Source organism: Psammomys obesus, unplaced genomic scaffold, assembly GCF_907164565.1.
Source record: "Psammomys obesus unplaced genomic scaffold, mPsaObe1.curated_primary_1811, whole genome shotgun sequence".
NCBI classification, from domain to species: Eukaryota; Metazoa; Chordata; class Mammalia; order Rodentia; family Muridae; genus Psammomys; species Psammomys obesus.
Window position 1 is genome coordinate 2,962,789 of NW_026592636.1, and position 27,418 is coordinate 2,990,206.

Consider the following 27,418-nt stretch of genomic DNA (forward strand, 5'->3'; position numbering starts at 1 on the left):
ACAGTGAGTATATTGGGGAATACTTTTTCTAGAGATGGATAAGGGCTTTTTTTTTTTTTGGTGGGGGGAGGCACATCTTTAACAGAAATGTCCAATTCAGATGTCAACATTATTTAGATTAGTTTCGCATGGATGAATTTCACTCACTTGAAAGGCATATATTTATTTCATGTACCTACCTTTGCTGGTAGCAGTGGTCTTAAGTCTTGGTATACATGTCTGTGTGTGTTTCTGTCATTCTCTCTGTTCTCAACAACACTCTGAGCAAGTTCTCCCCTCACATGGGAGCTATCTGAGGGAGCCTCCTGGGAACCTGTTTGATATTGGCCTCTGCAGCTTCTCCAGCTGATGCTATAAAAGCTTCCAGGCTGCCAGCCCCAAGACACACACACACACACACACACACACACAGACCCCACATCATCAAGAATGTGAGTTAGGGTCCTCCCCAATCAGTGGACTTGGAAAGGGGCAGGGAGGAGATGAGAGAGGGAGGGTGGGATTGGGAGGGAATGAGGGAGCAGATACAGCTGGGATACAGAATTAATAAAATGTAACTAATAAAAAAAAAAAAGAATGTGAGTCAGGAAGCCATTCATGAGGTGCACACCTGTAATCCTAGCACTAATTAGAAAGCTGAGGCAGGAAGATTGACAGTTCAAGGATAACCAAGGATACAGAAGAAAATGACAGAGAGGCCTCGGATCCGAGCCATCCAAACACACAGCAGCTCACCTGTGGCCGTCTCCCTCTGAATGCTCAGGGTGCTGTTACCGCCCTTCGGTAATCCCCTCAGAGCTTAGAGAATGGAAAGCCAGGAGGCTGGACTAACCCAGGTGCGGATGATAGTGAACAAGCTCCAGCAGTGAGACTTTGTGCATGCCAGTGCATTTTCCTTTTCTCTGTCTAGCGCTCTCTCTCTCTGTCTGTCCCTCTGTGTGTGTGCATGCACATACACACACGTGTATGTTTGCAGGTGTGTGTGCATGGATGGGTACAGAGGGCACTAGGCATCTCTTTGCCTCTCTTTGTCCCTGGAGACAAGGTCTCTCTGAACCCAGAGCTCACTGTTTGGGTCTAGGCTGTTTGATCAGCAGGCTTCCAGAAGTCTCGCTGCCTCTGCCTCCATTCCCAGCACTGGGTTATAGGTGGGGAATGCCATGCTTGGCTTTTATGTGGGTGCTGGGGATTCAAACTCAGGTCCTCAGGATTGCACAAGCATTTTGTCCATGAAGCCATCTCCCCAGATCCTTTCATTTGTCTTTTAAAGATAGAGTCCTGTTATAGAGCCCAGGCTGAGTTTGAACTTGCTACAGTCCAGGCTCCTGCCTGAGTTTTCAGTTGCTGGGATTTGTCTGGCTACTGATATGTTCTGCCCTGTCTCCTTCAGGACTCACACCGCTTTGGGAAGCACCTGAAACAAGCCATGATGGACATTATCAGCTTGTTTGGCCTCACCGTGAATTCCAAAAAGTAATCCTCCCGAGCCACGCAGAAGGAAAACAGACTTTTGTGATGCAAACCAAATGAAGAATAGGTGTCACTCCTGACTGTAGGACAGGCAGGAAATTGCTCTTATCAATCTCAGTTTTCCTTCTGGAAGGTTTACGGTCTCCCTAGAACAACAGTAGGGTCCTCAGTGTGAACTGTGACCCACTGCATCCAGAGATGGCCTGGCTCCAGGAATACTGGACACACCCTGAAGTCTTTTGAAAGGCCTCCTGCTGGATAAAAGGATTAAAATACTGGTGAATTGCTGGATTATTGGGGTCGTAGCTCCACAGGTGTTGGAGGTGACAGATTTCCTCAGTGGTGAGCCTATGAATACCTGGGACTTGAAGGTGCCCGGCTTCACCCAGGCAATGCAGATGTCACCTAGTGGAAAGAGAAGTGTCTTCGGAGCCAGTGGAAGTTAACAGCTGTAGCTAACACACATGTAACACACTAATGGAATATTTGGGCCTGGGGAGTAAGGTTCTGCTGTCAGTGACAGCCATCATCCCTTGAGAGTCCAAATTTGGCTCCACATTCCCAGGAAGCAGAACACCACCTCAGTATTGCCATCCTCCCGTGTCTTCAAACCCCAGTGCCTTAAAGACGGGAGCCCCTTGCGAGTGGGGCTGTTCAGAAGTCTCATCATCTGTGAAGTCTTTGGGTGGATATGTGAGGATGTTGCTTTTCTGCAGAGGGATGCCCCCAGGTAAATACTTCCCCCAGCCCTAGAAAGGACACCTTGGTCCCTGGAAAAGGCAGCGATGCTGGAGTCTCATTGCCCGCCAGGTCCACACTGTGACAGCCGTGTGTCGTCAGAGGGGCTGAGGAGCTTGGCAGGAACAGGCCGCATAGCTGGAGACAAGGTGGCAAGGGGAGTGGGGCCCTGGTCACTGAGTCAGGAACACTGGCACAGGCAGCCTCGTGGCAGCCAGGAGACACAGATCCTAGACATCAACGGGCTTACCTTCTAATCCTACCCAACCAGAGAGGCCTGCTCTCAGATTCCACAGAAGACTAGGTCCTTTTGGCGACAGACTCAGGGGTCTCAAATGATGGGTGCTTTGTACCCAAATGCCATCCTCCAGTGGGAGTGCCTTTCTTGAAAGCACCTGGTGGACTGCAAGGCAACTCTGCACCAAAGTCTGTTTGGTGTTTGGTGTAGCATAATGGCGTGACCTCCCCTGCCCGTCACTGTACTGTCCTGACAAGCTTAGCTGTTCCTATTTTAAATCATGTATTTATTTTTTTTCTGACCACTTCCAGTGCCCCTCTGGCCTTGCTTGATTCCTGCCCCTGTGCCAGCAGTAGCACAAAAGTGAGGGGCGGGGTGACAGGAAGTGCCAAGAGGTGCTGGCTAAACAGCTTATGCATGTGTTATGGATATACATACATGTATGAATTTTGTAATCTAAAAAAAAAAAAAAACCATGCCTAAAAGGGCCAAAGTTTTTTTTTTTTCCTATTAAAAACAAGCAAACAAGGCACATTAAATAAAAAAAGCAGAAACAATTTAAACTAATTCAGAGCCACCTAACTCTCGCTGTTCATGAGCACTGACCAACCTGTGTTGCCCCAAGTAGCTCTGCTGGTGTCCAAGCGTTACATTCCTCTCTCAGCTTCCACTGTCCTTGCTGCTCCAGGTAACTGCTGAGCAGTTACCAGTGCAGTTTTGTATTCCTTACAAGGCGGAAGGGTGGGCTTTCACTGTATGTGTCGGAAGGAGGTGGTAAGACTATTACGTATTTAATTTAATGTGGAACAAAACAGTCTTACCGTGGCCAAGATTTACATTTGGGATTCTGCTCTGTCCATTGCATGTAAATACCATATGCTGTCTGAATATAAATCTTAGAAACGCATGTGTGAGCCAACGTAGCTGACCATTAATAAAGCATTAATCCTGTCTACTATAGCATTTGTTCCTGTCTCCTTTGTCCTATCAATCGGGGGGATGTGTGACAAGTGCTGGCCTCTGAGCCTGCAGTATGGGGCACACCACTCTTGATGTGCCTGACTGAGAGCTTGCCCACTGCCACAGTCGGCACCCATCCCTCTGTGAGTGCCTGGCAGCATGGCAGGTGCTTGGTAAAGGCCTGGTAAATGGGTGACGGGTGTGTGTGCCTGTGTGGCGTACGCACACTGTGTCCCACTCTGCAGGAATGTGCAGAGGTGAGAGGGGAGCCCTCCGTCATTCTCTTCCTTCCAGACAGAGTCTGGATCTGAACCTTCGGCTCCCATTTTTTGTCTGTGTCAGCAGCCAGCAAGCCCCAGCAGTCCTGACTCTGCCCCACTTCAGTGATAGGATTACAGGCTGTATGCAACCACACCCAGCATTTTCAGGGATGCCGACATCTGAACTCTGGTCCTCCTGTTGTCCATGTCATAACTGCTGAGCCATCTCTCCAGACTATCACTGAGGTTCTTCATCAGGCTTTCCAGAGCATCTGCTCTAGGCACTAAGAATAAAGACCTGACTGCCCACCTCTGGTTCTGGTGCAAGACTGCCGACTGAAGGGTCAAGCATTGCAGCTCGAGTGGGGGCCGAGCGTGATGGCATGGACCTTGTACTAGGGAGGTGAAGGTAGGAAGGTGATGGATAACACGGTGAGTTCCAGACTAGCCTGATCTCTATAGTGAAACCCTGTCTCATAAAGCCAAAGAACATGGATCAGCAATTAAGAACACTTGATGGGGGCTGGAGAGGTGGCTCAGAGGTTAAGAGCACTGCCTATTCTTCCAAAGGTCCTGAGTTCAATTCCCAGCAACCACATGGTGGTTCACAGCCATCTATAATGATATCTGGTGCCCTCTTCTAGCGTGCAGGTCTACATGCAGGCAGAACATTGTATACATAATAAATAAATAAAATTAAAAAAATAAATACATTACTTATTTAAAAAAAAACACTCAATGCTCTTACCTGGGGTCAATGCCTAGCATTCATGTACCCTACAACCCCCTGTGAACTCCAGTCCCAGGGGTCTGACACCCTGTTCTTACCTCCACCAATACAAGACATAGACATGGTGCACATACATGCAGGCAAAACACTCGATTACATACAAACTAAATCTTTAAAAAATATTTAAAAAAAAATTAAAAAGAGCCCCAAGAGGCAGATGTGGGGAGTGGAAGCTGGCACAAAGGAATGAACTGGAGCTGAGACCAACAAGAACAAGCCAGGGCCAGCTTTGGCCAACTCACTAGAGACAGCAGAGGCGTGGAGCTTCCAGGCTTGGTTTTCACCAAATGTGTGTGTATGTGTCTCAGGTGGGCAGGCAGCTGACTCCTTACATGCTCTCCTGGCAGTTAATGCACTGGGATTCCCAGGCCTGCCCCTGAACGTGCTGATTCCAGCTGTGGAACATGTGTGCGCACACAGGAAAGGGTTGAGATCCGAGGCACTATGACAGGGCGATCTGGTGCTCAGGAGGATGTCAGCTTCGTCCTCCACTTTAGCATTTGATGGGAGACTTTGTAGAATGTAACTGAGCGGGGCCCTCCTCATTTTCACCGGAAGAAGCCACCAGAGAATTATGGGGGACCCTTCCCAGGCGTGTGAGAATGGCAAGGGTGCAAAGAAATTCTTGCTGCCAAACTGGGGATGTGGATCACTCTGCAGAGTGCTTGCCTAGCATGCAAGGAGCCCTGGGTTCAAGTCCTGCACCAAATAAGCTGGCTATAGTGGTACATACCTATAATCCTAGCACTCAGTAGGTGGAGGCAGCAAAGTGAGAAGTTCAAGACCGGCCTTGATTGCAGAGTAAGTTCAAGGCCAGCCTGCGCTACAGGAGACCTTACCTTTAAAAAAATAAAGAAAGAAAAAGAGAATCTGATCCTGGAACCCACACAGTGGAAGGAGATAATCAACTGTCCACTCTGGGAAATTTTAACTTCAAACTCATGCCATGGTGTATGTATGCATGTGTAGACACACCATTCACACAATAACTGTAAATAAAAACAAAACCTGGTAGGAAAGCCTGATGGCAAAGGACTTTAGTTACAATTACTGGGGAGGCTGAGACAAGGTAACAGAGGCAGGGTGCTTGCCTAGCACGCAGGAGGCCCTAAATTCAATCTCCAGTACGGATAAATAAATAGTAATAGATAAATAGGCTGGAAGGGGACTCAGAGGTTAAGAGCTGCGTTTGCAGAGGCTGAGGACCCAAGCTCACTTCCCAGCACCTGTTAACTCCAGTTCCAGGGGATTGGCACCCCCTTCTTGCCTCCCCAGACTTGAAATGGGCGCAAGGTAAAAATAACCCTGGAGTGGCAGAGGTCATACTTTTAACCCCAGCTCTTGGGAGGCAGATGCAGGCAGATCTCTGTAGCCTGCCTGGCCTACATAGAGTTTTCCAGGTCAGCCAGGGCTACCTAGTGAGGTCCTAACTTAAAAACAAAGACGGGTGAAAGGGAGGGGTGGAAATGATGTGAATACAGTACTCACGGATAATATTTTCAAAAAAGTTATAAAAAAAAAAAAAAAAAAAGGAGAACCACCATCTTGGGAGCCTCAGTTTATCTATGCGGGCAGGAGTGGTTGGTTGATACCTGGAGAGTTCATCCTTCTGCCCCGCATCCAAACACAGAAAATCTGCACAACAAGCCCTGCCCACCAACCGCAGCCCAGGCCTCTCCCATCACGCTCAGGCCCCGCCCACCACAGTCCAGAGCCCACCCTCCACGGCAAGGTCCCGCCCACCACAACTCAGGCTCCTGTCACCTTGGCCGAGGCCCCACCCACCACAGCCCAGGCCCCGCCCCACCCAGTCAGCGACAGGCTCCGCCCCCTTTCCTAACAGTCAACGGTCGGGCCAACCTCTCAGAGGTGCGGGGAGCTGGACGGCCGCGTCGTGTCGCTGTTCTTGGGTCCCCCGCGGCCATGGAGGACGCTCTGCTCGGCGCCATGACGGGCCCCGAAGACGAGCTGGGCGCCGAGCTGTTCGGACCGGAGCGTGCGTTTCCAGACGGGCTGGCGCTGAGCCCCGTGGCGGGTGCGGCCGAGCGGGATGAGTTGCCCGTGCTGGCCGACGCCTACCTGGGCGCCACCGAGCCGGGGGAGCCTCTGCTGCGCGCGCTCAGCCCCCCGCCGGGGGCAGAGGTACCGGCCGCCCTGCTCGGCGACTTCCCGGGCCTGCCCGAGCTCCGCAGCCCGGACGACGCCGCGACGCCGCCCGCCTACAGCGTGCACGTGCTGTCGTCGTTGCTCCCCGGGGCTCGCGGGCCGGCGCTGCTGCCGCTGAGCGCGGGAGTGCGCGTGATCCCAGTAAGAGCCGGCAGGGGGCGCCGTCGCGCCGCGTCTCCGCGTGCTTACCCCCTGGGCCGGCCCCAGGCGCGTGCTCACAGGGGAGTCAGGGCCTCCCCAGGTGACACGGGCACTAGGTGACCTCTCCCGGACCCCCCCGCAGCCTCCCTGTCCGGACTTCTCCCCCCGCAGGTGGCTGTGCACGACTAGGAGAGCTCATAACTGTTGCCCTCACCGTAGGTGTTTGTATTGGACACCTGCTTCGCGTCACACAACCAGGGGATCAGTCGTTCCTGACCTGGGAAATTGTGTCCGTAGACCCGCCCGTCCCCTCCCCCCCTCCCATCCCGGCGGGGCTGGGGATGGAACCTAGGGCATTGTGCGTGCTCTGTAGATTGTCTTTAGCCTGGTCCTATAGTTTGAGGTTTATGTTTTTTAGATACATGCTTGTTCACACCAAAGACTTCTGTATGGAGGATTTCATTAATCGAGGATTTACCCCTCTGTAAAATAAGGGAAGGTTCTTCAAACCTATGTAGTAAGAGTCTGGGATGAATGCTGCTTCTCAGCCAGCTATTCCTCGAAATTACTGAGTACCTTTGTATGACCTTGAGCCTCTGGTTTCCTGTCTCTGTCTCCTGAGTGCTGGGATTATATGTGTGCCCCACCACACCTGGTTTATACAATGCTGGGGATCAAACTCAGGGCCTAGTCAAACTGAGCCACATCCCCAACCCTGCTTTCTTGTCAAAATGAAGAAATCTGCTTTTTAAAATAAACAAAAGATTTATCTATTTTATGTGTATGAGTGCTCTGGCTGCATGTACACCTGCATGCCAGAAGAGGGCACCAGATCTCTCAGGAAAAGCAGACAGTGCTCTTAACCACTGAGCCATTTCTCCAGCACCCAGGAATTACCCTTTTAAAGGAAGCCCAGCACACATGTCAACCCCAGAACCCAGCTTGGAAAACCGGGTTCCTCATCCAGCCAAGTATGTCAGGTCTAGAGTAAGCCTTTGTAGAATATTGTTAGAACCTCTGTGGAAATGATAGGAGCCTGGGTTTATGTGGTATAAGTCACAGTTACTGGAGCTCAACATTCAAAAATCCCGTCCCTGCTCAATTTACAGGGAAGGCAGCTCTCTAGACTTCCCTACAGGGACTTCATAGTCCAGACCTTTCCCATGGCAGAGGCCAACTCCTGAGTTTCCAGTGATTCTAAATGCCAGAAGCTCCATTTACCATCAGCAAGAGCTGGCCTAGCACCTTCTAATGCTCCCAGCTCTACTCCCTCCTGAGTAAAATGGGCTGGGCATGGTGGCACACCCCTGTGATCTCAGCACTCGGGGAGACAGAGTGAGATCGAAGCCAGCCTGTTCTACAAAGTGAGTCCAGGACAGCCAAGGCTACACAGAGAAACTTGTTTTGTTTTTTGGCGGGGGGGGGGGGGGGGAGGTAGAACAGGGAAGAAAATATGCCAGTGTTGAAGACAGAGTCTCTTTTAATGTAATCCAAGTTTAATAAATTATTGTGTGACAAAAAAGACACTCTGCTTTTTAAATTAGAAAAATGTGTGTTTGTTTACAGGTAGGTGCACTGTGTGCGTGCAGTGTCCATGGAGGCCAGAAGAGGGTGTTGGATCCACTGAAACGAGTTGCCCACAGCGTGAGCTGCCGTGTGGGTGCTGGAAACTGAACCCAGGTCCTCTGCAAGAGCAACAAGTGCTCTTCACCGATGGGCTGTCTTTAAAGTATTTTTTTAAGCTTTTAAAGACTATTTCCTAATTCATTAATTTTAAAAAATAGATAGGACATAAGTATACTTATTGCTTAAACAATGGAATTGTTCTGTCTCTATTCTAGGAACCTTTCAGAGTGACTAACACCCTTTTTGCAGGCTTTTGTTTTTGTTTTTGAGGCAGGGTCTCATGTAGCCCAGGCTGGCTCTGAACTCCGTACCTGTACATGATCTTGCCTCTGGGTCCTCCTTGCCTCCAAAGGGGCTAGGATCCCAGGCCTAGGCCCGCACACCTGGCTCTTTCTGTGGGAATCCTCCTCGCACAGTTTCATGTGGTTAGGTTCAGTCTGGGAAAGTATTACGGCTGTAGTACAAATCGTTGTGATATTTGCTGGTGATGAAGAGGTCAGCAATTGTGTGTTTGTGGATAGGAAGAAATCATTTCAGTGAGACTCCAATAACTACTGGCAAGTTCCCAAGGCAGCAAGCAGGAAAAAAGTGTAACTTTCCTGCATTCCCATAAAAATCTGAAATGTCTCAGTAAGGTTATCACTTGAAATCTAGCTGCAGTTTCATGTCTTCTAAGGTTTGGACCACTCAAGTCTGATGTAAATTTTGTAATCATTGGGACCATTCAGCTTTTAAATCCCATTGTTTCTTAGTAAATTTAATTTTGTCTCGTTTACTTGTTTTATAATTAGATTTACTTGTGTGTGGGTGCATGTGCCACAGAGCACATGTAAAGGTCAGAGGATAACTTACGGGACTTGACTTTACCATGTGTGCCTGGGGATCGAACTCTGGTTGTCAGGCTTGGTGTCAGGTGCTCCTTCCTCCCTACCGAGTCACCTTGCCACTCCTATCTATTTCCTTTTGATGCAGACTCTCAGTGTGTTCCTAACTGCAGTCCTCCTCACACCCCAGGACTGATGGCTGTCTTCAGAGGCCTTCATCCTGAGGCCGCTTCGTTGGCTTGTTTCCTTTCTTTCTCACAGGGAAAAATGGTTTCGGGGCTGGGGGCCAGGGTGGTCCTTGCTGACCGGGAGCTCTGACTTCAGTGTTCTGTGTGCTGCCAGCGCAGCACATGTCGCTGTGTCCTCTGACATGACCACTGCTTTTCCAGGTTGAAATCAAAGAAGCGGGTGGCAGTGTGCTGGGCAGCAGCCCTGAAGACGCAGGTTTCCAAGCTCCTCTGGCGCAGGAATCCTGCTGCAAGTTCTCATCATCCCAGGAGGCAGAGGAGGCCTCCAGCTGCCCCCGGAAGAAAGACTCCAGCCCTATGGTAACTATGCATAAAAATGGCATCACTCAGTCTGTCAAAGATCCCTGTCTGCTGCTGTCAGTCATTTGCCAAGTCAGTGCTCTTTGCTTGTCCATCCACAAAGGGGGAAAGTCAACTTAAACCACCAAGGTTCTCACCTCTGCCCCCCCCCCCCCCCCAGAAAATCAAATAAGGGTTGGGATGCTGCTGCGTCCCACAGGGGAGTCATCATATGTCACACTGTTCATGTAGAGCAGAGGGTCAGGAACTGAGGTGGGGACAGTCTAGGCACAGCTCTAGGGTTTGGGGGCCTTGGGCCCAAGGCTGTGCTTCTACAGCTTCAGGACATAGGCCCAATCTGCCTGCCCCTAGGTCGCCAGTGGCAGTGGCTTAGGGTGTGTAATGGCCACATTTTGGGACTATACCTGTGTGGTGTCATTTCCACCTCCCACAGCCCCACAAACACCCCTCTGTGCCTGTCTTAGAGAACACATGCTCTGCTGCTGTCTTAGCCCTGCACCTTGTGTGCTGTGCTTCTGGAACTGCTCTGGGGACAGTCAGGGAATCGCTAGCACATCACTCCAGCTCGGGATACACAAGCAGCACATCCTCAGAGCCTTCAGCAGCTCCAGATGAGGCCTGGTCTAAGGCACAAACTGTGCCCCAAAATGCTTGAAATAATGTCCCTCTGAAATCTGTCTTTGGGGTGCAAATACTAGTACCCATCCGTGTCTTAGACTTACTTGGACTTAGACTTACTCTGACTCCCTCTATCCGCCATCTCTTCCTGGGGTGTGGAGCCCCACTTTGGGCCTTTCCCAGCTTAGTGCATGCCTGTAGGTGGCTGCATCACCCTCCAAATGCAGCGGTGCAGAACACTGGCCTCTGCCAGTTCCAGAATGACGTGAGCATCTGCCCTGGAACCTGCTTTTCCTCTCCTAGCAGGATCATGAGTGTTATTCAGATGACCTCAGCCCTTTGTTCCACACACCCTGAAGCAGCTGGGCATGCAGAGCCCTCCATCCCTCAGTGCCTGGATTGGTGGCTCTGATGGGCAGATATACCTGGCTTCCGGAGGATGTGCAGTCAGAACCCACGGCGGGGAGGGGATGTCTGGAAGTGTTAGCCCCATAACTTCAACATGGTTTCTTTGGAGTTTCCAGTCACTGGATTCACCTTTATTAATTGCATTTATAGAAAATAAAATCAGTGGACATAAAAACCCACAAAACCAGGGGCTGGAGAGATGGCTCAGAGGTTAAGAACACTCGCTGTTCTTCCAAGAGTCCTGAGTTCAATTCCCAGGAACCACTTGGTGGCTCACGACCATCTATAGTAAGATTGGTGTGTAGGCAGAATGTTGTATAAATAATAATCTTTAAAAAGCCACAAACCACCTGTTAGATGATAGCTGGCTCTGTGGCAGGGCAGAACACACAGCAAGTTAAAGTTGCTTCTACAGGTGCTCAGCCCCCAGGGGCCTCAGAGGTGGGAAACCGAGCTTCGGGAGACAGCCCAACCCCTGTCCACAGGCTATGGGTTAAAGGGCATCAGGAAGAGATCTCTGTCCACAGCCCAGTCCTTCAGAGTACACAGGAGCAATCTGTGAATGTGCAGAAACGTCGCAGGAATACACGGTGGGCAGGGAGCAGCAGTTAGTGTCAAGAAGACATAGAGAGCGCAGCCACCTTCTCCCTCCCCAGACTTGAACCCCAGGGGAACATCTCAGAGTTCCACGTGTTCCTGCTCTGAAGTGGGGTCACTTGCCCTCTTCCCCATGCCATTTCAGGTGATCTGTCAGCTGAAAGGAGGTGCCCAGATGCTCTGCATAGACAACTGTGGTGCCAGGGAGCTCAAAGCGCTCCACCTGCTTCCTCAGTATGACGACCAGAGCAGTTTCCCACAGTCAGGTACCACAGTGCAAAAACTGCCCTGGGTCCCCCTGGAGGTGGTGAGGAATGGGACAGTGAGTGAGTCTGTTGGCTTTGTATCTAAGGATGAGAGGAGGGGCTGGGAGGAGGCTCTGTCTGCAGATGGCCAGCCAGCCTAGGCAACTGAGTTCCGGACCAGTGAGAGACCCTGACTCAAAGAAAGAAAAAATGCTGAATGGCTACTGAAGAACAGCACACAAGGTTATCCTCCAGCCTCCACGTGCAAGCGTGCACACACAAGCACCACACATACTCACCACTTGCGCATCGACACAGTGACAGAACAGGTCGTGAGTGTATTAAATGAGTGCTTGAAAAAACCTGGGCAAAAGCAGTGAGCGAATGTCACAGAATAGACTACCATAGCTGAAGTTTCCGACATTGCATCAATCAACCTCGCTTTTGTCTGGCTTCCTCCTCTGCCTTGCCTTCTAGCAAGTTCTCATCAGCCTGTCTCTGCTTCATTCCTCCAGTCGGGCAGATGTGCCTCGCCTGAAACATCAGCCTACGTGATGGCTCACGGTTCAGGCCCTGGTTGTTTAAATGTGCTCTAAATAATTGGCGTTTAGTGGAAACAGCTTGTGTGATCAATAAGGGTTGTCCCTCTGCTTTACCCTCAGGAGTTCCAAGCTGGCTCTCTAGTGACATATCTGACAGTCACTCACCACACTGGTAATTAACAAATGACCCCTAAGGGCCTGATCTACCCTTCAGAGCTGATACATGCTTAGAGGAAGATGAAATGTGTGCTCTTAGGCTTGTGTCTAATCAAGCCCTCCCTTAGCCTTGGCAGTGAGCATCTCTGCGTAAACCACAGGGTCTCAGGCTGCTATGGTGGAAGGTAACCTTCCAACAGTGTCAGCCCAATGCCAAGTTCAACCAGCCTTTGAGCCCAGGACAAAAGAAATGTAACACTGTCCCCATACACCCTCCTTGATCTTATACAGAGGCCTTGCCTCTGGGGGTCCTTTACTGCTGATCATTCTGCGGTTCTCAGATCTGTCTCCCACAAATCCAAGCTGCCCCTGTGATGCTCAGTGGGCAGGGAAGCAGGTTTTCTCAGGTTCAAATCCTGACCCCTAGAGAGCCCAAGAAGGCCCTCCAGTTCAGTGTCCTTATGGAAGCGTTGCAGCCTTTGCTGCTGGTTGCTTCCTGTTGCTTGTGACACATTGGGCGTCTCCAGTCTGCGTCTCACTGAAAGAATACAGAGGCCCAGGGCAGGAGATAGCTGCAGCCTGGAGGACTGCCGGGAGGAGGAGGAGATTACACCTGATCTTCAGGGATGTTCCCTGATGGAGCCTTTGGACCAAAATATAAGTGGCTTTGTCTAGAGAGCTCAGCAAGCATTGATATCCTAATAGCTTAGAGCAGTGCAACAAGCAGATACATAGGAAGTCATGGGTGTAGAATGCAACAGTTGTCACTAGACTTTTATTAAAAATATAAAATGCCCCAAAGGTGTTCAGTGATTGCTGGGTCAGGTAAGGGCACCTCGACACACAGTTTTGGAAGCTGGGTGCTAACATTTTTCAGTGTGGTAGAACTCTGTGATGCTCAGGCCAAGCAGTTTTGTGATGAAAAACAGAGCAATGAAAGTTACACTGACCCAAAGGGGGCTATAGAAAAATCACAGACCCCAGGAGTGGTGGCACATACCTATAACCCTGGCACTAGGGAGATGGAGACGGGGATCAAGAGCTCATGACTATAAAGTCTGAGGTGAGTTCCAGACTTCATGAGACTCTGCCTAAAAACAAGAGGCCAGAGAGATGGTGTAGCAGCCAAGAGTGCTTGCTGAACATCTGGAGGCCCAGCTCCCAACATCTACTTCTCATGGCTCACAAACTGCCTGTACCCCTTGATCCAAGGGGTCTGACACCTTCTTCTGGCCTCTGTTGGCATGCACACACATGGCATATACTCATGAATACACACATAAGCATAATTTTTAAAATTCAGAAGCAAAAGGACTAAGGTCAGGCTAAGTTTAACCAGCCTTGCCTGTGGCAGACGGACACCTTTCCATGTTTGCTGTCAGTTAATGTTGTCTTCCTACAGAGCTCTCTAAGCCAATGACAACGCTGGTGGGAAGATTTCTGCCGGTGCCCGCCAAGCTAAACCTCATCACACAGGTGAGCCATTCAGCACAGCACCACAGTGGATGTCATCTCCTGGCCTTTCAGTTGCTGCACCTATTTCTCAGGTATACAGTTAACAGTGAGAGCCAGGCCTTGTGGCACATGCCTGTAATCTCAACAGTTGGGAAGCAGAGATGGGAGAAGATCAGGAGCTGAAGGTCATCATCTATACAGCAAGTTTAAGACCAGCCTGGGATACATAGAACCTTGTCTTAAGAAAAAAAAATCAAGGGCTGGGGAGATAGTGCAGAGATTAAGAGCACTGACTATTCTTCCAAAGGTCCTGAGTTCAAGTCCTAGCAACCATGGTAGCTCACACCCATTTATAATGAGATCTGGTGCCCTCTTCTAGCCTGCAGGCAACATGCAGGCAGAACACTGTAAGTAATAAATCTTAAAAATAATATCAAAACCAATAGTAAAATATTTGTGTCAGACCCTGGGATGGAAGACAGCAGTGGGGACATGAGAGTCTATGGGAAAGGACAATCGTCACAGCATTAGCCAGAAGTCCCCATTGCTGGCTTTTTGCTTGCACAAATGCTAGATCAGAGAGATGTGCGAGCAGGGAGTGAGGGAACAGAGGATGCCCACCCTTGTTGACAGCCAGGGGTGATTTTGGTCAAGGTAGGCAGGGTGTGGGCAGAGAGGTGGAGTCCAGCTACAAAGCCTGAAAAGAAAACAAGAGCAGTGTTTGCCAGCGAGACTCAATTCAGGTCTCTTGTTCTGAGAACATGAATCTTTGAGAATGCTTCTAGTTGTGGATGTTCGTAACTGTATTTTCAACTAATGTTTTGTGGACATAATTTGTTCCCTGACAGTGTCACCAGCCCCCAAGTGATAGTTGTGTGCACTGCTCTTTAGCTGATCTTTGTTGGCCCAAGGCCCCACTCCACCCTGACTCCACCATGCCCACAGTCCAAGAATTTGTACCCTGAGGCCCTGGGCCTGGGGCTGGGAATAGCTCCAAGATGGTGTCAGCCTGTGGGCTCAGTGTCAGTGGACTTGCAGTGGTCATGGGGCCTGGTGGAATGTGACATCAACCTGCTGGGGCTGCTGCTGGCACTTTGCACGCACACTAAGGAGACCGATCTTGCTTTTGCCTCCATCCAGGTTGATAATGGAGCTCTCCCTTCAGCTGTCAATGGGACTGCCTTCCCCTCTGGACCCGCTCTGCAAGGGCCACCCAAAATAGCTCTGGCTGGGTAAGGATTAAAATCAGAGGCCACTGCCTCTGCTGCAAGCATCCAAGAAGCTGCTGCATAAACTGCACCTCTTGCTGCACTGTGGAATTAATTTTGCTGAAAGATCAGTGCTCATCTCCCCTTCCCAGAAGGACCACTGAGCTTCCTGTGAGGCCATCAGTGATGGCCCCTGGCCTCCCCTCCATGCTGCTGTCCCATGTGTGTCCCAGGGTTCCCTGGCTGTGGCTCTGTCTTGTTTTGTGTGTGCATCCTGAGAGTCTTTCTCTTGGCTGTCATCAGTGCAGGTCACACAGTGGCAGCTGCTTGTGTGGACATGGTCATAGCGCTGCCTCTGTGCCCGTGGCACACAGTCTGTGGCAGGTGTCCCATAGTCTCTGGTGGGCATGAGCTGCCCTTAGCCAGGACCCTGTGCATTTTACTGCTGTGTGTAAGCTGCACCTGAGCTGTGTGAGTCACCTGAGCACACTGGGAGGAACTCTTGGGTCAGGGTGTATCCTGTGCCCCCTGCTCCTGTCCTGATACTGGCAAGTTTGAGACAAGGGGCTGGAGGCAGAAGAAGGGTCAGATGGCCTCGGGGGGGGGGGGGGGCAGTGTTAAGTCCATGTGCTATACCTGAGGCTTTGGCTGTAGCACAGCTGTACCTAGTTGGCTGATGGTTTCCTCAAATGTTCTTGAATGAAGCAGGATGGGTTCCTGCTTTCCTCTGTAAGGGTAGTGGACCTGGATTGGTGACGCTCTTCTTGATCACCCTACTGTGGCTGTTCACAGTGGAGGAAGAAACAAGAGGGCCTCAACAGCTTGTAGCTGCCGCTGATGGCATCAAGGCTCTTCAGGGGGCCTGGAGTATCACAGGCCACGAAAGGCTCACCACACCTTTGTTGTGCTCAGGAGACAACACTCCCTGCTCTGTCATGTGCAGAACCCGGTAGCAGATGCTGGCCTTACACTCATGGCACTCTGTGAGCTCCACGGCTGCAGCTGGGGCGCTTTCCCAAGGAGCAATCTTCTCTGCAGCAGAGTTCCCCCTTTCCCCCCTTTATTAGTCCCTGTCATAGAGAATATACCAGGATCCACCTGAGCTGTGAGCTCCACCATTCTGCTGTGGTACTGACCTGCCCCGCTGTACCAGCCCTGAGGTTTCCTGATGGGAGGGTGGGAGTGGCTTGAAGGTTTGGGGCTGGTAGCTTCAGTGTGGGAATTCCCAGTCTGAACCAACTCACCCTCTCTCCTTCACTTGCTCCTCAGCCCTCTTGACTTCATAGTCAGACAGAGCTGAGAGATAAGAAGGAAAGTGTCACCCACAATTGTCCCAGCTTTGGCTGAGCTGTTAGAGGACAGAGGAGCAGCTCACTGGGCCTGAAGGACAGACAAATGGATGGCTTGGTCCAGTCGCAGAGCCTGCTGATGACTGGCTAACTTATCCGCCTTTGGTTACCATACACTAGAAACCCCTGAAACTTGTCTTATGTGGCTGACTTTAGCACTCAGATCACCTGCCAGGTAGTGGATGTGAACCCTGCCCCATAGTTATGATGAGATCAGCTGGTAGCTGGCATCCGAGGAGATGTGGCTCATTTGTGGTACCCTTCGGAGGTTAGGTTGTCCAAGTCTTGGCAGGACTTCTGGCCCCGCTAGGACAGTAGTCAGACATCATCATAGCTATGGAAACCTTTCCCAGTAATTTCAAACCCAGGTGACGGGTCCCTCCCTACCCTTTCTGTGCTCCGTTTATCCCCGCTGGCCTGTCTCTCTGATCACAGTGTGCATGGAGATGTCCTTTCAGCCATGAAGAAACCAACTGCCGGGGCTGGGTAGAAGGCTGTTGGTAGTCTTGTGCAAGCATGAGGATCTGAGTTCCAGCCCCAGAGCCCATACAGCATGCCTGGGCATGGTGGTGTTCGCTGGGGGCGAGGGCAGGAGGCTGTCTAGGTCTTGCTGGCCAGCCAGTTTGCCTGATTGGCAAGCCCTAGACCAGTAGGATACCCTGTCTCAGAAACTAAGGTGGAGAGGCTGGAGAGGTAGCTAAGTGGTTAAGAGCACTTGCAGCTCTTGCAGAGGACCTGGGTTCTGTTCCCAGCACCCACATCAGATCACAACTGCCTGTGACTGCAGTTCCAGAGGATTTGATGACATCTCCTGGTCCCCATGGGTACTGAATGCACAGGGTACACATACTCTACACTTAGGGGCACACACATACACAGAAAATGCTTTTTTAAAAAGGTGGGACACAACAAAGAAAGACACCTAGACTAGCTGGTCAGTGAGGTCAGGGAGGCCGGGGGTTCATTGACCCCTGCCTTCCCCATGCTAGGATTATAGGCATGTGCCACACACCCAGCTTTTTATGTGGGATCTGGGGTTGTAATTCGGGTCTGCACCTTGGATGATGAGTGCTTTCCCTCGAGCCATCTCTCCAGCCCCTGTCTGGTGTTCTTGGCTGCCCATGTTGCAGTGTTCAGATTTGGTGGGAAATCCCGTTCAGAGGAACAGAGGCCTGAGCAGGTCAGGGTGGAGCCTTCGGCAGACTGTGAGCAGTAGGCAGCTATGGGAAGCCACCCTCCCTGGATCTGGCCCCTTCTGTCTCACACTGCATAAGTTTAGAGAACCTATCAGTGACTGCTGCCTGTCCAGCTTTTAGAGTTCATTCTTTTTATTAATGTTTTCGTTTTTTAGCTAGCCTACAAACTAATGAGCTTTGTTGCGGCATTTTAACGTGCACATCATAACACTGTTATTCTCTGCTACTGCTCCCTGTTCCCCCTTCCCCATGCAGGCCCCTTCTGCTTTCATGTATCCCTTCCTCATGGTCTTCATCTACTGTGTACACATGTAAACATACAGGATCTCTTCCTCCAGATCAACCATCTTTATAGAGTAACTCTTAACTCAGGCCTCTAAAAAGCCAGGTAACTGCAGCAAATCCCTGATCTGAAATTAAAAGTCTGCATGGACTCCTTCCTTCCTAAGGGTCATAAGCTTGAGTGTATGTCAGTGCAGCGTAGACCAGCTGCAGCCATAGCTAGCACTCAGCAGGCAAGTCATGCTCTGACATTCTCCCCAGACCAGCAGGCAAGGCCATGCTGGGTGACTGGCCAGGTGACTTTAGGTATGACACCAGCTGCCCTGTCTTCAGTGCCCCGGTTTGGTTAGTGTCCTCTGCTATTCTGTGATGTGGTATCCTTAGACCCTTCCTCTGAAGGTCTGACGATTGGCATACTCCATATTGAAATCTTGCTTCAAATAATCCTGTCCCCAGGATGCCAACTCCTTCCTAGAAGGCTCAGCCCAGGGAAACAGGTGAGGTGTCAGGGCAAGTTGTGCAGTGAACTTATGGGCCGACATTGATGACTACCTCCATGATCTCTTCACTGCAGAACTCCTGCTGAGGAGGTCCACCCCGGGGCACTGGGTGGGTGTAGTGTCTACACTTCAACCCAGAGCAAAACTGAAAGCATTGCTAGAGGCTGGGTATGCTGGTTCACACTTCTAACCCCAGGACTTGGGGGGTTGGGGCAGGATTGCCACAATTTTGAGGATAGCCTGGGCCACAGAATGGCCAGCATAAGTTATGAACAAGTTCTCTTTGAAGAAATAGTACTGAAGGCCGGAAGTGTTGTCTAAAGTGTTGGCTGCAACCATTTGAGTGAGTGTTGGCTTGGTGTGGACCTCTCTTGGGCTGGAAACCCTAAAAGTGAAGGTGAGAGTGAGGAGAGGGAGAGAAGCCAGCGTCTCCAGTGGGTAGGATGTGAGGTTGGGGTGAGGAATGAGCCGTAACTGAAGCCTGAGTTCCTTCTTACAAATACGCCCTCATCGTGGCTGGCTTCATAACACGCTTAGTGCTGCCTCCGCCGTGGAGCCCGTGTCTGTGGCAGCAGTGTTGACCGGCAGCCACACCAGCTTCCAATGATAATCTTTGTCCAGCATTTCACAGAGCAAGAAGGGGCCTCTCACGGGGCTGAGGCATGTTCCTCTGTGGGGCACACTCTGACATGGGACCCAGTTGTACAGTTAGTGTAAATAGTCTGCAGGGCAGGGTTTTTGTTTGGTGTGGTTTGGAGTTGTTGCTGTTGCTGTTGTTGTTTTGGTTTGGTTTTGGAGGGTTTGAAACAGGGTCTCTCTGTAGCCTGTTTGTCCTGGAACTCACCATGTAGATCATGCTGGCCTAGAAGAAATACACCTACCTCTGCCTCCAGGTGCTAGAGTGTCATACCTGGCAGTTTTTTGAGATAGGATCTAATGCAACTCAAGATGACCTGAAACCTACTAAAAGCAAAGGCTAGCCTTGAACTCCTGATCCTCCTGCCTCTCTCTCCTGAGAGTAGGAGTGACAGGCCTGCACTCCCTCTTTTCTCATATGGTAGGACACTGGCTCATTTGGAGTCTGGGGCTGGGGCTCCAGCTTATCTGTAGTTTTCTTGAGTTTCTGCCCATCTGCTCACCTTGAGTTCTGTGGCTGAATTTGCCTAAGGATTTTATCAGTGGGGACTGAAAGTGAGGGAATTCTTTGTGGTTTGACATGAGGAGGAACTTCCTCTAGAGCATGTCTTCACTTCTCTCTGGAGCTGTGCTTCCCAAGTTGGACAACAAAAAGTTTCAACCACATAGGTCTGCTGCCTGTGGAGGGGACGTGGCACGGGGCATCATGGGCATGCCCTAGAACACTGTTTTTACCTCTCCATAGTCACCAGGGCTGGGTGACTGAGAACGCATTGCCATCAGCCACCCCGGAACAATGTAGACGCGGAGGTGGCAGCTGTCACGCACTATCCAGTGTTCACTGGTGCTTGACTGATGAAAAGGGAGCACCACATTCAAGCGGCAGCTGTCTAGGAGGTTTCCCAGGCAACAATGAGAGTAGACTGATGGCAGAGGACACCAGTACCTTGTACAAGGATCTCTAGATGATCGTTGCGCAAGAGCCTGGGACCAGGAGAGTGCCGTGCCCAGTTTCTCCCTGCCCCCACTCATGCTGCTGCGCCAACTTGACAGGTGAGGGCCTTTGGCAGAGGGGAGCAGTGTTGCCCAGAAGAAGCTGTTGGTGACAGCTTGGTAGAAATAAGCTCTGTGTCCATTCTCTGCTGTGCCATGGAGAGTGGAGGAGAGCAGAGAGCAGGGAGTGAGATGATGGACAGCATGTCTTCCAGGAAATGATGGTGTTTTGCAAAGTGCTGTCAAAAGCTAATGGCTTTAGTGTTGTGCCTTTCCTCTGTGTTAGTCAGAGGACAAGACATCACACCCCTGCCTCCAAGTCTACTTTTCACGTAAAAAGTTCAAAGGAAACCCCTAAACTGAGTCACCTGTCCTGTATGCCTGCTCTCATCTCCAACTGTGTGGGCCTGGCCTCAGTGAGCTCTCCCTCACAGGTACTGTGACTGCTTCTCCAGTGGGGACTTCTGCAACAGCTGCAGCTGCAACAACCTGCGCCACGAGCTTGAGCGCTTCAAAGCCATTAAGGTAATGCACTGGACAGAGCATCGCCAGGGCTGCCGGTGAATGGTCTCCAGAGTCCGATTCAGGCAGAAGCACAGACAGACACAATGACCAGGGCTGCGGTGATTCCCAGGGCAGCAGCAGAGTCTGGGAGGCCCTGACTCAAGGGCACATGGTCTGTCTTGGCTCTAGGTTCATAACTATGGGTAGTGCTCTGCACTGTGGGTGGGGGGGTGCAGTATCATCCGAGGATGGGAAGCACTGGGTGGGCCTCACAGACTTGAAACCTTGATTCCTTTAGTTTTAGGTACGAGGGGATCTAGGCTTTCTCAAGGGGCAATGCAGCTGCAGGCTGACTGCAAGAGCCTGCTGCATCTATGCCTTCCTGTGGGTGCAAGGACCAGGGAATGGGGGGGATAGCTAGACTGGGCCTGGCAACTTCTTCAGGGAGACACTTCCAGGGCGCTCAAGAGCCATCAGCTGAGGTTGGAGGGCACCCTGTTCAATGAAACAAAAATAGATGGTCCTGAGTCTTGGTCAGTCTGCCTCTTCCCCCCAGAATGATTCAAGTCCCCCTTTGAGTTGCAGATATATTGCTTAGAACTATCTTACCGATTCTGATATGGTCAGACCCAGAGGCCAAAAGAGAGTGACCATGCCCCTGAGCTCGACGGCAGTCGGTTGTTGCTTTTTATTTTGCAGTGGGTGTGATCTGTCACTGTGAGATCATGTGCCAGGGATGGGAACATGGCTTGATATAGCTGCTCTGGGAAATGACTATCAGACGTTCTGACAGCTAAATGTTTGCCTAGGTGCCACCCAGCATACTCCTCACTAGCACACAGCCAATGCAAGTCAGAGGAAGTCCTCACAGAGACGTGCCAAGCAAGTTCCTAGCAGCTTCATTCATAATAGACAAAACCTGCCACAAGCCCATCAGTGGTGGGATGGAGCAACTGCCAGCTAGCCGACTACAGAATGCCATACACTGTTGGGAAAGACCAGTGGTCGCCTCCAATGGAAGGAGTCGTGTTGGCCTCGCCTATGTTCTGAGCCATGTGCACGCTGCCTACCCAATACCCCTGCAATTTAAAGCTCCCAAGTTTGCCAACAGGATGAAGTGAAAGATAGCATGCATCACTGAGATAGATGGCTGGGTGTTGGTGTGAGCTATTTACTCTGCCGTGGCCTTACCTGCCTCAGATAGAGGCATGATGGGGAGGGCACCCTGGTTTCCTTTGCATTCTTACCATGAACTATTCTGTACAGTACATATGCCTGACTATCAAATTCAGAGAAAGGGTTCAGTGCATCTAGAACCCAGCTGTATCTCAGTTCTGTGTGAGGTGAGGCATAGCCATACAGAAGCCTTGAGGCCTCTGGCATGTCCTGAGGCCTCAGCTCCCTCCATGGCTTCCTCTACATGACCTTCCCTTGCACAGAGCCTTGCTTTTGGCTCCCGTACATCTCCTTGTGGTTCCCATGTTCTCTCTTAGGCATGTCTTGACAGAAATCCTGAAGCTTTCCAACCAAAAATGGGGAAAGGCCGGCTGGGAGCTGCTAAGCTGCGACACAGCAAAGGGTGCAATTGTAAGCGCTCGGGCTGCCTGAAGAACTACTGTGAGTGCTATGAGGCAAGTGGCAGCTTCCTGGAACAAGCAGAGACATCAAGTAGCTCTGTGGTTAGATGTTTACTGTAATGTAAAAAGAGATGCACAGTCCCAGCCTTCCTTTCCAAGTGTGATGGTAGGCGCTGTCAACTTGACAGGGCCTAGAGTCACCGGGGAAACAGGCCTCTGAGGGATGTGGTGGCCAGAGTTAACTGTCAACTAGACAGTCTAAAGTCACCGAGAAAATAGGCCTCTGGGTGAGCCTGTGGGAAAGAAAGACCTGTCCCTGTGGGCCGCACCACTGTTCGCTATGGTCCTGATCTGTGTAAGTGGAAAGAGGGAGCTGAGCAGCAGCAGCATCCATCACTCTCTGATTCCTGATTGTGGGTCCCACGTAATCAGCTGCCTCAAGCTCCTCTCTTGACTTCCTCTCCATGCTGGATTGTATCCTTGAACTGTGCTGAAGTAAGCCCCTTCTTCCTCGAGTTGTCTTTGTTCAGGATAATTTATTGTATCAGGAAACAAAACTAAGACACTATTTTGTTTTTATAGGTGGGTCTCGTGTAGCTCAGGCTGTCCTGGAACACAATCCCTAGCCAAGGCTGGTGACCTTGAATTTATCATCCTCCATCCTCCACTTCTAGAGCACTTGGATTATGGCCACTACTAATGCTGCCATGCCTGCTTCCTTTCCTGCTGAACAGCCTCTAGTATTAATCTGATGAAGCAGATGGGCAAAGGCAGATGTGAGTGCTGGGTGACTTGCAGGGAACCCTGATTTCATCAAAGCATTTTTTTATCATCAGGCAAAAATCATGTGTTCTTCAATTTGCAAATGCATTGCTTGCAAAAACTATGAAGAAAGCCCAGAGAGAAAAATGCTGATGAGTACACCCTACTACATGGAGGCTGGGGACTTTGAGGGCAATCACCATCTGTCCCCAGCCAAGTTCTCAGGACCTCCAAAACTGAAAAAAAATAGGTAGGTGTTCTAAACAGTCTGGGGTGATTCTGAGGGAGGTTGAGAAACCACCTCTGCATCTGCTGGAGCCTACAGGGATACAAGGGGCAGGAGGGACAGGAGGGACAGGACAATGGAAGCCCCCACCATACACACAAAACACACAGGGCTTCTTTGCAGGCCTCACCATGCAGCCTGTTTCTCTTCCTAGATGGCCCTCTTCCCTTTGCCCTGTCTGAGGTAGCCCTGTTTGTACTTACAGGCTCCGCCTATATTGGTAGCAGGGCTAGTGGTTTTCTAAATGGGGCTAGAGTCTTGCTTGATCAGGCAACAAATGCGGGGTCCTAGCTCTCCCATCTTCTTCTCTTTTCCTTCCTCCCCTCAGTTCCTTCCCTTCCCTTTTTCTTCTCTTCTCTCCTCTCTGCCCATTTTTCAGGCTAGGGTTGGAATCCAGGACCTCCCTCTTGCTAGGCAAGCATTCTCCACCCCGAGCCAGACACAGCCCAGCCCTTTTCTGTGAGCAGGAGTGTCCTTGACACACACTGGACTGTTAGCTGAAGGGACTGTGTGCTTGGATGTGTCCCTGTTGGATAGTCTTGAGGCCACAGTAATCTTAGCAGCTGCCAGAGGCTGAGACATTATTTGATCACATATTATTTGCTCATACGTATTATTTGATCAGTTGATTTCCCTATTTAAAAATATTCTTTCCAGATGTTGGGATGGGTGGCTACTCTGGAAAAGGTGGCTGCTCTGCAATCAACAGGACCTGAATTCAAATCCTAGTTCCCATATAAAAAGTCAGGTTTGATGGCCTATGCCAGTAATCCAGTACTATGTATGAAAGCAGTATGCTTGGGGCTCACTGGCTAGTCAGGCAAGCCAATTGATGAGAGACTCCATCCTTAAAAATAGAGTGGACCATCTGGGGAGACCACTCGGGAGCCTGGCTTTGCAAGCCCGAGGGCAAGTCTGGGTGGGTGTGGTGAGTGCCTGTAATCCCAGTGCATGGGGGCAAAGACAGGATTTTTCACTCAGTGATAGACATTCATCTCAAAATAGAAGGTGTAAGGGTGATCAAGGAAGACAGCCACTGTCAACCTCTGGCCTCCACGCACGTGCATGCAATGACACACATCCATACACAGGCATCATATGCCACACATGTGCACACACACAAACACCCCAAAACCTAACCAGGCAAAGGAAGAACATTCCTCTAAGTGCCATGCAGTTGGTCATCCAGGTGACACAAACAAATCAACTTCATTCTGCAAAGCCAAACTTGGGCTTAATTGGTTAGAGAGGTGAGAAGCACTCTCACCAAACCTGAGTCTGCCATGGGGCTCTCTCCATCCTGAGGTGAGCCTCCTCTGAGGTTCTTTGAGGGTGTCAGTATGAGCCCTGCTCACAGCTGGCTGGGTAAGCCTCTCTACTCCAGAGCTCAGAGAGGAAATGCCCAGGCCTAAACAGCCCAGCCCAGCCCAGCCCAGGCCTCTTCAGGGTGCCCAGAGTGAGGTGTCCTCACTGTATGCCCACAGGTGTGACAGGAGAGTCTGAGCCACAGGACACTTTGAAGCTCCTGGTGCCCTGCAAAAATGACACGCAGACCCCCACACTGGCTATCTCACTGCCAGCTGTCCTCTGCTGACCTATGCAGGGAGTTGAGGGCAGCTGCACCATCTCACCAAGCCCTGTGTGACCTGTGGGTTTGCCACTGAAGCACATGAGCCTCTGGGTCTGTCAGTGGCCCTCCATGAGGCATTTAGACTCTGCCAGGAGATGAAGGGGTCCCTGTGCTGCTCTCCCAAGCCCAGCCTCACACCTTCTATTTAGTTACTTACTATGGTATGTTAAGCCATCTCTCCCTCTAGCCCACACTGGGGCACAGCCATGGGCCAATGGCACTGCTCAAAATAAGCCCGTTTTATCAGCAGAAAGGTACATGGCTTCTTTTAAATCATTTTAGCAATTTCATCCATATAAATGCATGCATGTATAAATGTGTTGTGATCATAGTTTCCCTTTTGCTCTCTCTTCCTTCACCCCATCCCTGCTGACCCCCTCTTCCAAACTAGTCTTCCTCCTCTCATTTCTGGTTTTTGTTGTTGATTTTTTTTTTTTGGTGGGGGGTGTTTGTGTGTGTGTGAGAGGAGAGAAGAGAGAGAGTGTGTGTGTGTACAAGAGTGTGATTTACTTCTTGTGTTTAAGGCTGCTTACCCGTGCATGGGGGTGGTTATTTACTGGGGCATGGGCAGTTTACCAGTGACTACACCTCTGAAGGAAATATCCCTTTCCCCCAGCAGCTATTAGCTGCCATTCACTCCACGGAGAGGGCTGGGACCTCAGGAGCTCCTCTCCCATCCATGCTGGGATATGGAAAGACCCAGTCCTATGCAAGATCTAAGATGCTTCCTGGGCCTTGATGTGGGTGTCCCCTCTAGAGGCCATTGATTCTTGAACTAGAGTGACTGGGCACTGTTCTGCTGAATGGAGAAAGCGCTGAGTGGCTGTGTCTCTCCGTAGGCAGGCCTTCTCCTGTATCTCCTGGGAGGTAGTAGAGGCCACATGTGCCTGCCTGCTGGCCCAGGGAGAGGAGGCAGAGCAGGAGCGCTGCTCCCCAAGCTTGGCCGAGCAGATGGTCCTGGAGGAGTTTGGAAGGTGCCTGTCACAGATTCTGCACATCGAGTTCAAGTCCAAGGGGCTAAAAATTGAGTAGACTGCAAGCTGGTAAAGTGGAATGCTGTGGCAAGCCTGAGCCTTGGGGAGTCTGCACCTAGGAAGGTGGTGCAGAGGGAGGAGCAGGAGGCCCCTGCAGCATGGCCAGGCCGGCTGTGAGGGCTGAGCAGGACTGGCCAGCCTGCTCAAGGCACCCTGAAGTCCAGGCAGGCAGAGCTGCCCTGGGGATGAACACTAGCCCTCCTGTCTCTGGGGAGGCCCTCTGGGGACTGCCTACCCTGCTTGTTGTTATACGTTCACTTTTCAAATTGCATAGTAGTTTCTCCATTCAAGTTGTTCTGAGACGGCTTCAGGTCTCTAGAGAGCTAGGCTCTGCAGCCGGACTTTGCCTGAGTCACAGGCCAGGGGACCAACAGGGGTCTTCCAGGCAGGCCTGGGACAGGAGATGCAGGGCGGGCTGGGGGGTGGGGGAGGTCGGGTTGGAGCTAGTTTTGTCTGTATTTCTGTAATTACTGTCACCTGCAGACCAGTCACAGTGCCCTGCAGACACCAACAGGTGAGGTGGGTTATTACGCCCATTCTTTGCGTTCTGTTGTGAGAGTAAACCTTTCCAGATTCCCAGTTGGAACTAGGTTAGTAGCTGAAATATATTTGTCTCAATGCCACTCTGGACTCCACTGAGACCTTGTCTTTTCCTGAGTCTGTGTGACACTTTTGTGAGTCTAGCCATTCTGCGACTTCCTCACTTTGAGTGTTAGGAAACCTGAGCACAGGCAGGCAGGACTGGCTGCGAGCTGGCTGCAAAGGAAGCACAGGAGACGGCTCAGCGTGCAGGCATGAGGTCCTGAGCGCCCCAGAATCTGTATTAAAACAGACACCCAGCCAGAAAATCTCCAAACACACCAACAGAGACAACAGACAAACACAAGCAAAAGAACAGATAGAGACTTGTAATCCCAGTGGGGAAGCAGAGACAGGGGGCTCCCAGGGACTCACTGACCAACCATCATGGCATACTTGTTAAATTCCAGGTGGAAGACATCATGGCTCAAAAGACAAGCTCGCCAGCTCCTTAGGATTCCCACCTGTACACATGGTGTGCCTTTGCACAGACACACCGTGAAGTTAAGTTGGCTGGACAGCTGAACTGCTGACCCAAAGGCTGGACAGCCATGGGTGTGGCTGCAGGAGCTCCTGGAGCCCTGGTACCAGTAGCCTTGCAGGAGTCTAAGGCTCAGGAGGCCCTGATGAGCTGGTGAGCTCCCTGGGACTAGAGTGACAGCTTCATATTAGGATGCCCCACCACTGAAGACAGGGAGAAGGCTTCCCTTAACAAGGTGGCCCCAAAAGATGCCTGGACCATGTGACATGGCATTGCCAGCCATTGGGAGGGTCCTGTGGGAAGGCTGAGGTAGGGCGTGGCCAGCGTAGTTGCTGGCCTGGAGAATTGGAGATGGAGACACAGGATGTCATGCCCTGGACAGGAGGAAGCAAGGCTAGAAGGCTGCCACATAGGCCGGACTTCAGGCTGGGGCCTCACTAGAACAGCCCTGGTGTTGTCCTTCTGGGGATTCTTCTGGAGAGCAATATGGCCTGCAGACCTCCTTTAACACTGGGCAAGGCCTGGTAGTCTGTCTTCTATAGGGCTCGGGGTCCAGATGCCTGCTCAGGTCAGAGTTAAAAAGAAGTGTGGAAGAGGAAGAGTGAGGGGGAAATGGAGA

General features: G+C 51.0%; 2 protein-coding genes across 2 annotated transcripts in view; both read left to right on the forward strand.

The window, feature by feature from the left end:
* The window catches only part of Cpt1a (carnitine palmitoyltransferase 1A), a 59,625-nt gene extending 56,219 nt beyond the window's left edge, over positions 1-3,406 (forward strand). Inside the window, exon 19 of the mRNA XM_055614659.1 lies at positions 1,367-3,406. Within this exon, the coding sequence (XP_055470634.1) occupies positions 1,367-1,477 (111 nt within the window). The 3' untranslated portion in view covers positions 1,478-3,406. The remainder of the gene's footprint in view (positions 1-1,366) is intronic.
* Positions 3,407-6,379: 2,973 nt separating this feature from the next.
* Tesmin (testis expressed metallothionein like protein) lies at positions 6,380-25,737 on the forward strand. Its single transcript, XM_055614742.1, has 9 exons — positions 6,380-6,763; positions 9,603-9,761; positions 11,530-11,650; positions 13,730-13,803; positions 14,923-15,014; positions 20,381-20,471; positions 21,944-22,081; positions 22,864-23,039; positions 25,545-25,737. The coding sequence occupies exons 1-9, from the start codon at positions 6,380-6,382 to the stop codon at positions 25,735-25,737; spliced, it is 1,428 nt and encodes a 475-aa protein (XP_055470717.1).
* The last annotated feature ends 1,681 nt before the right edge of the window (positions 25,738-27,418 follow it).

Excerpts from the sequence above, each read along its gene's own strand:
- Tesmin (XM_055614742.1), top strand. The coding sequence starts at position 6,380 with ATGGAGGACGCTCTGCTCGGCGCCATGACGGGCCCCGAAGACGAGCTG. Across the intron at positions 11,651-13,729 it reads GAGCAGTTTCCCACAGTCAG|AGCTCTCTAAGCCAATGACA; the intron begins GTACCACAGTGC and ends GTCTTCCTACAG. Across the intron at positions 22,082-22,863 it reads ACTACTGTGAGTGCTATGAG|GCAAAAATCATGTGTTCTTC; the intron begins GCAAGTGGCAGC and ends TTTTATCATCAG.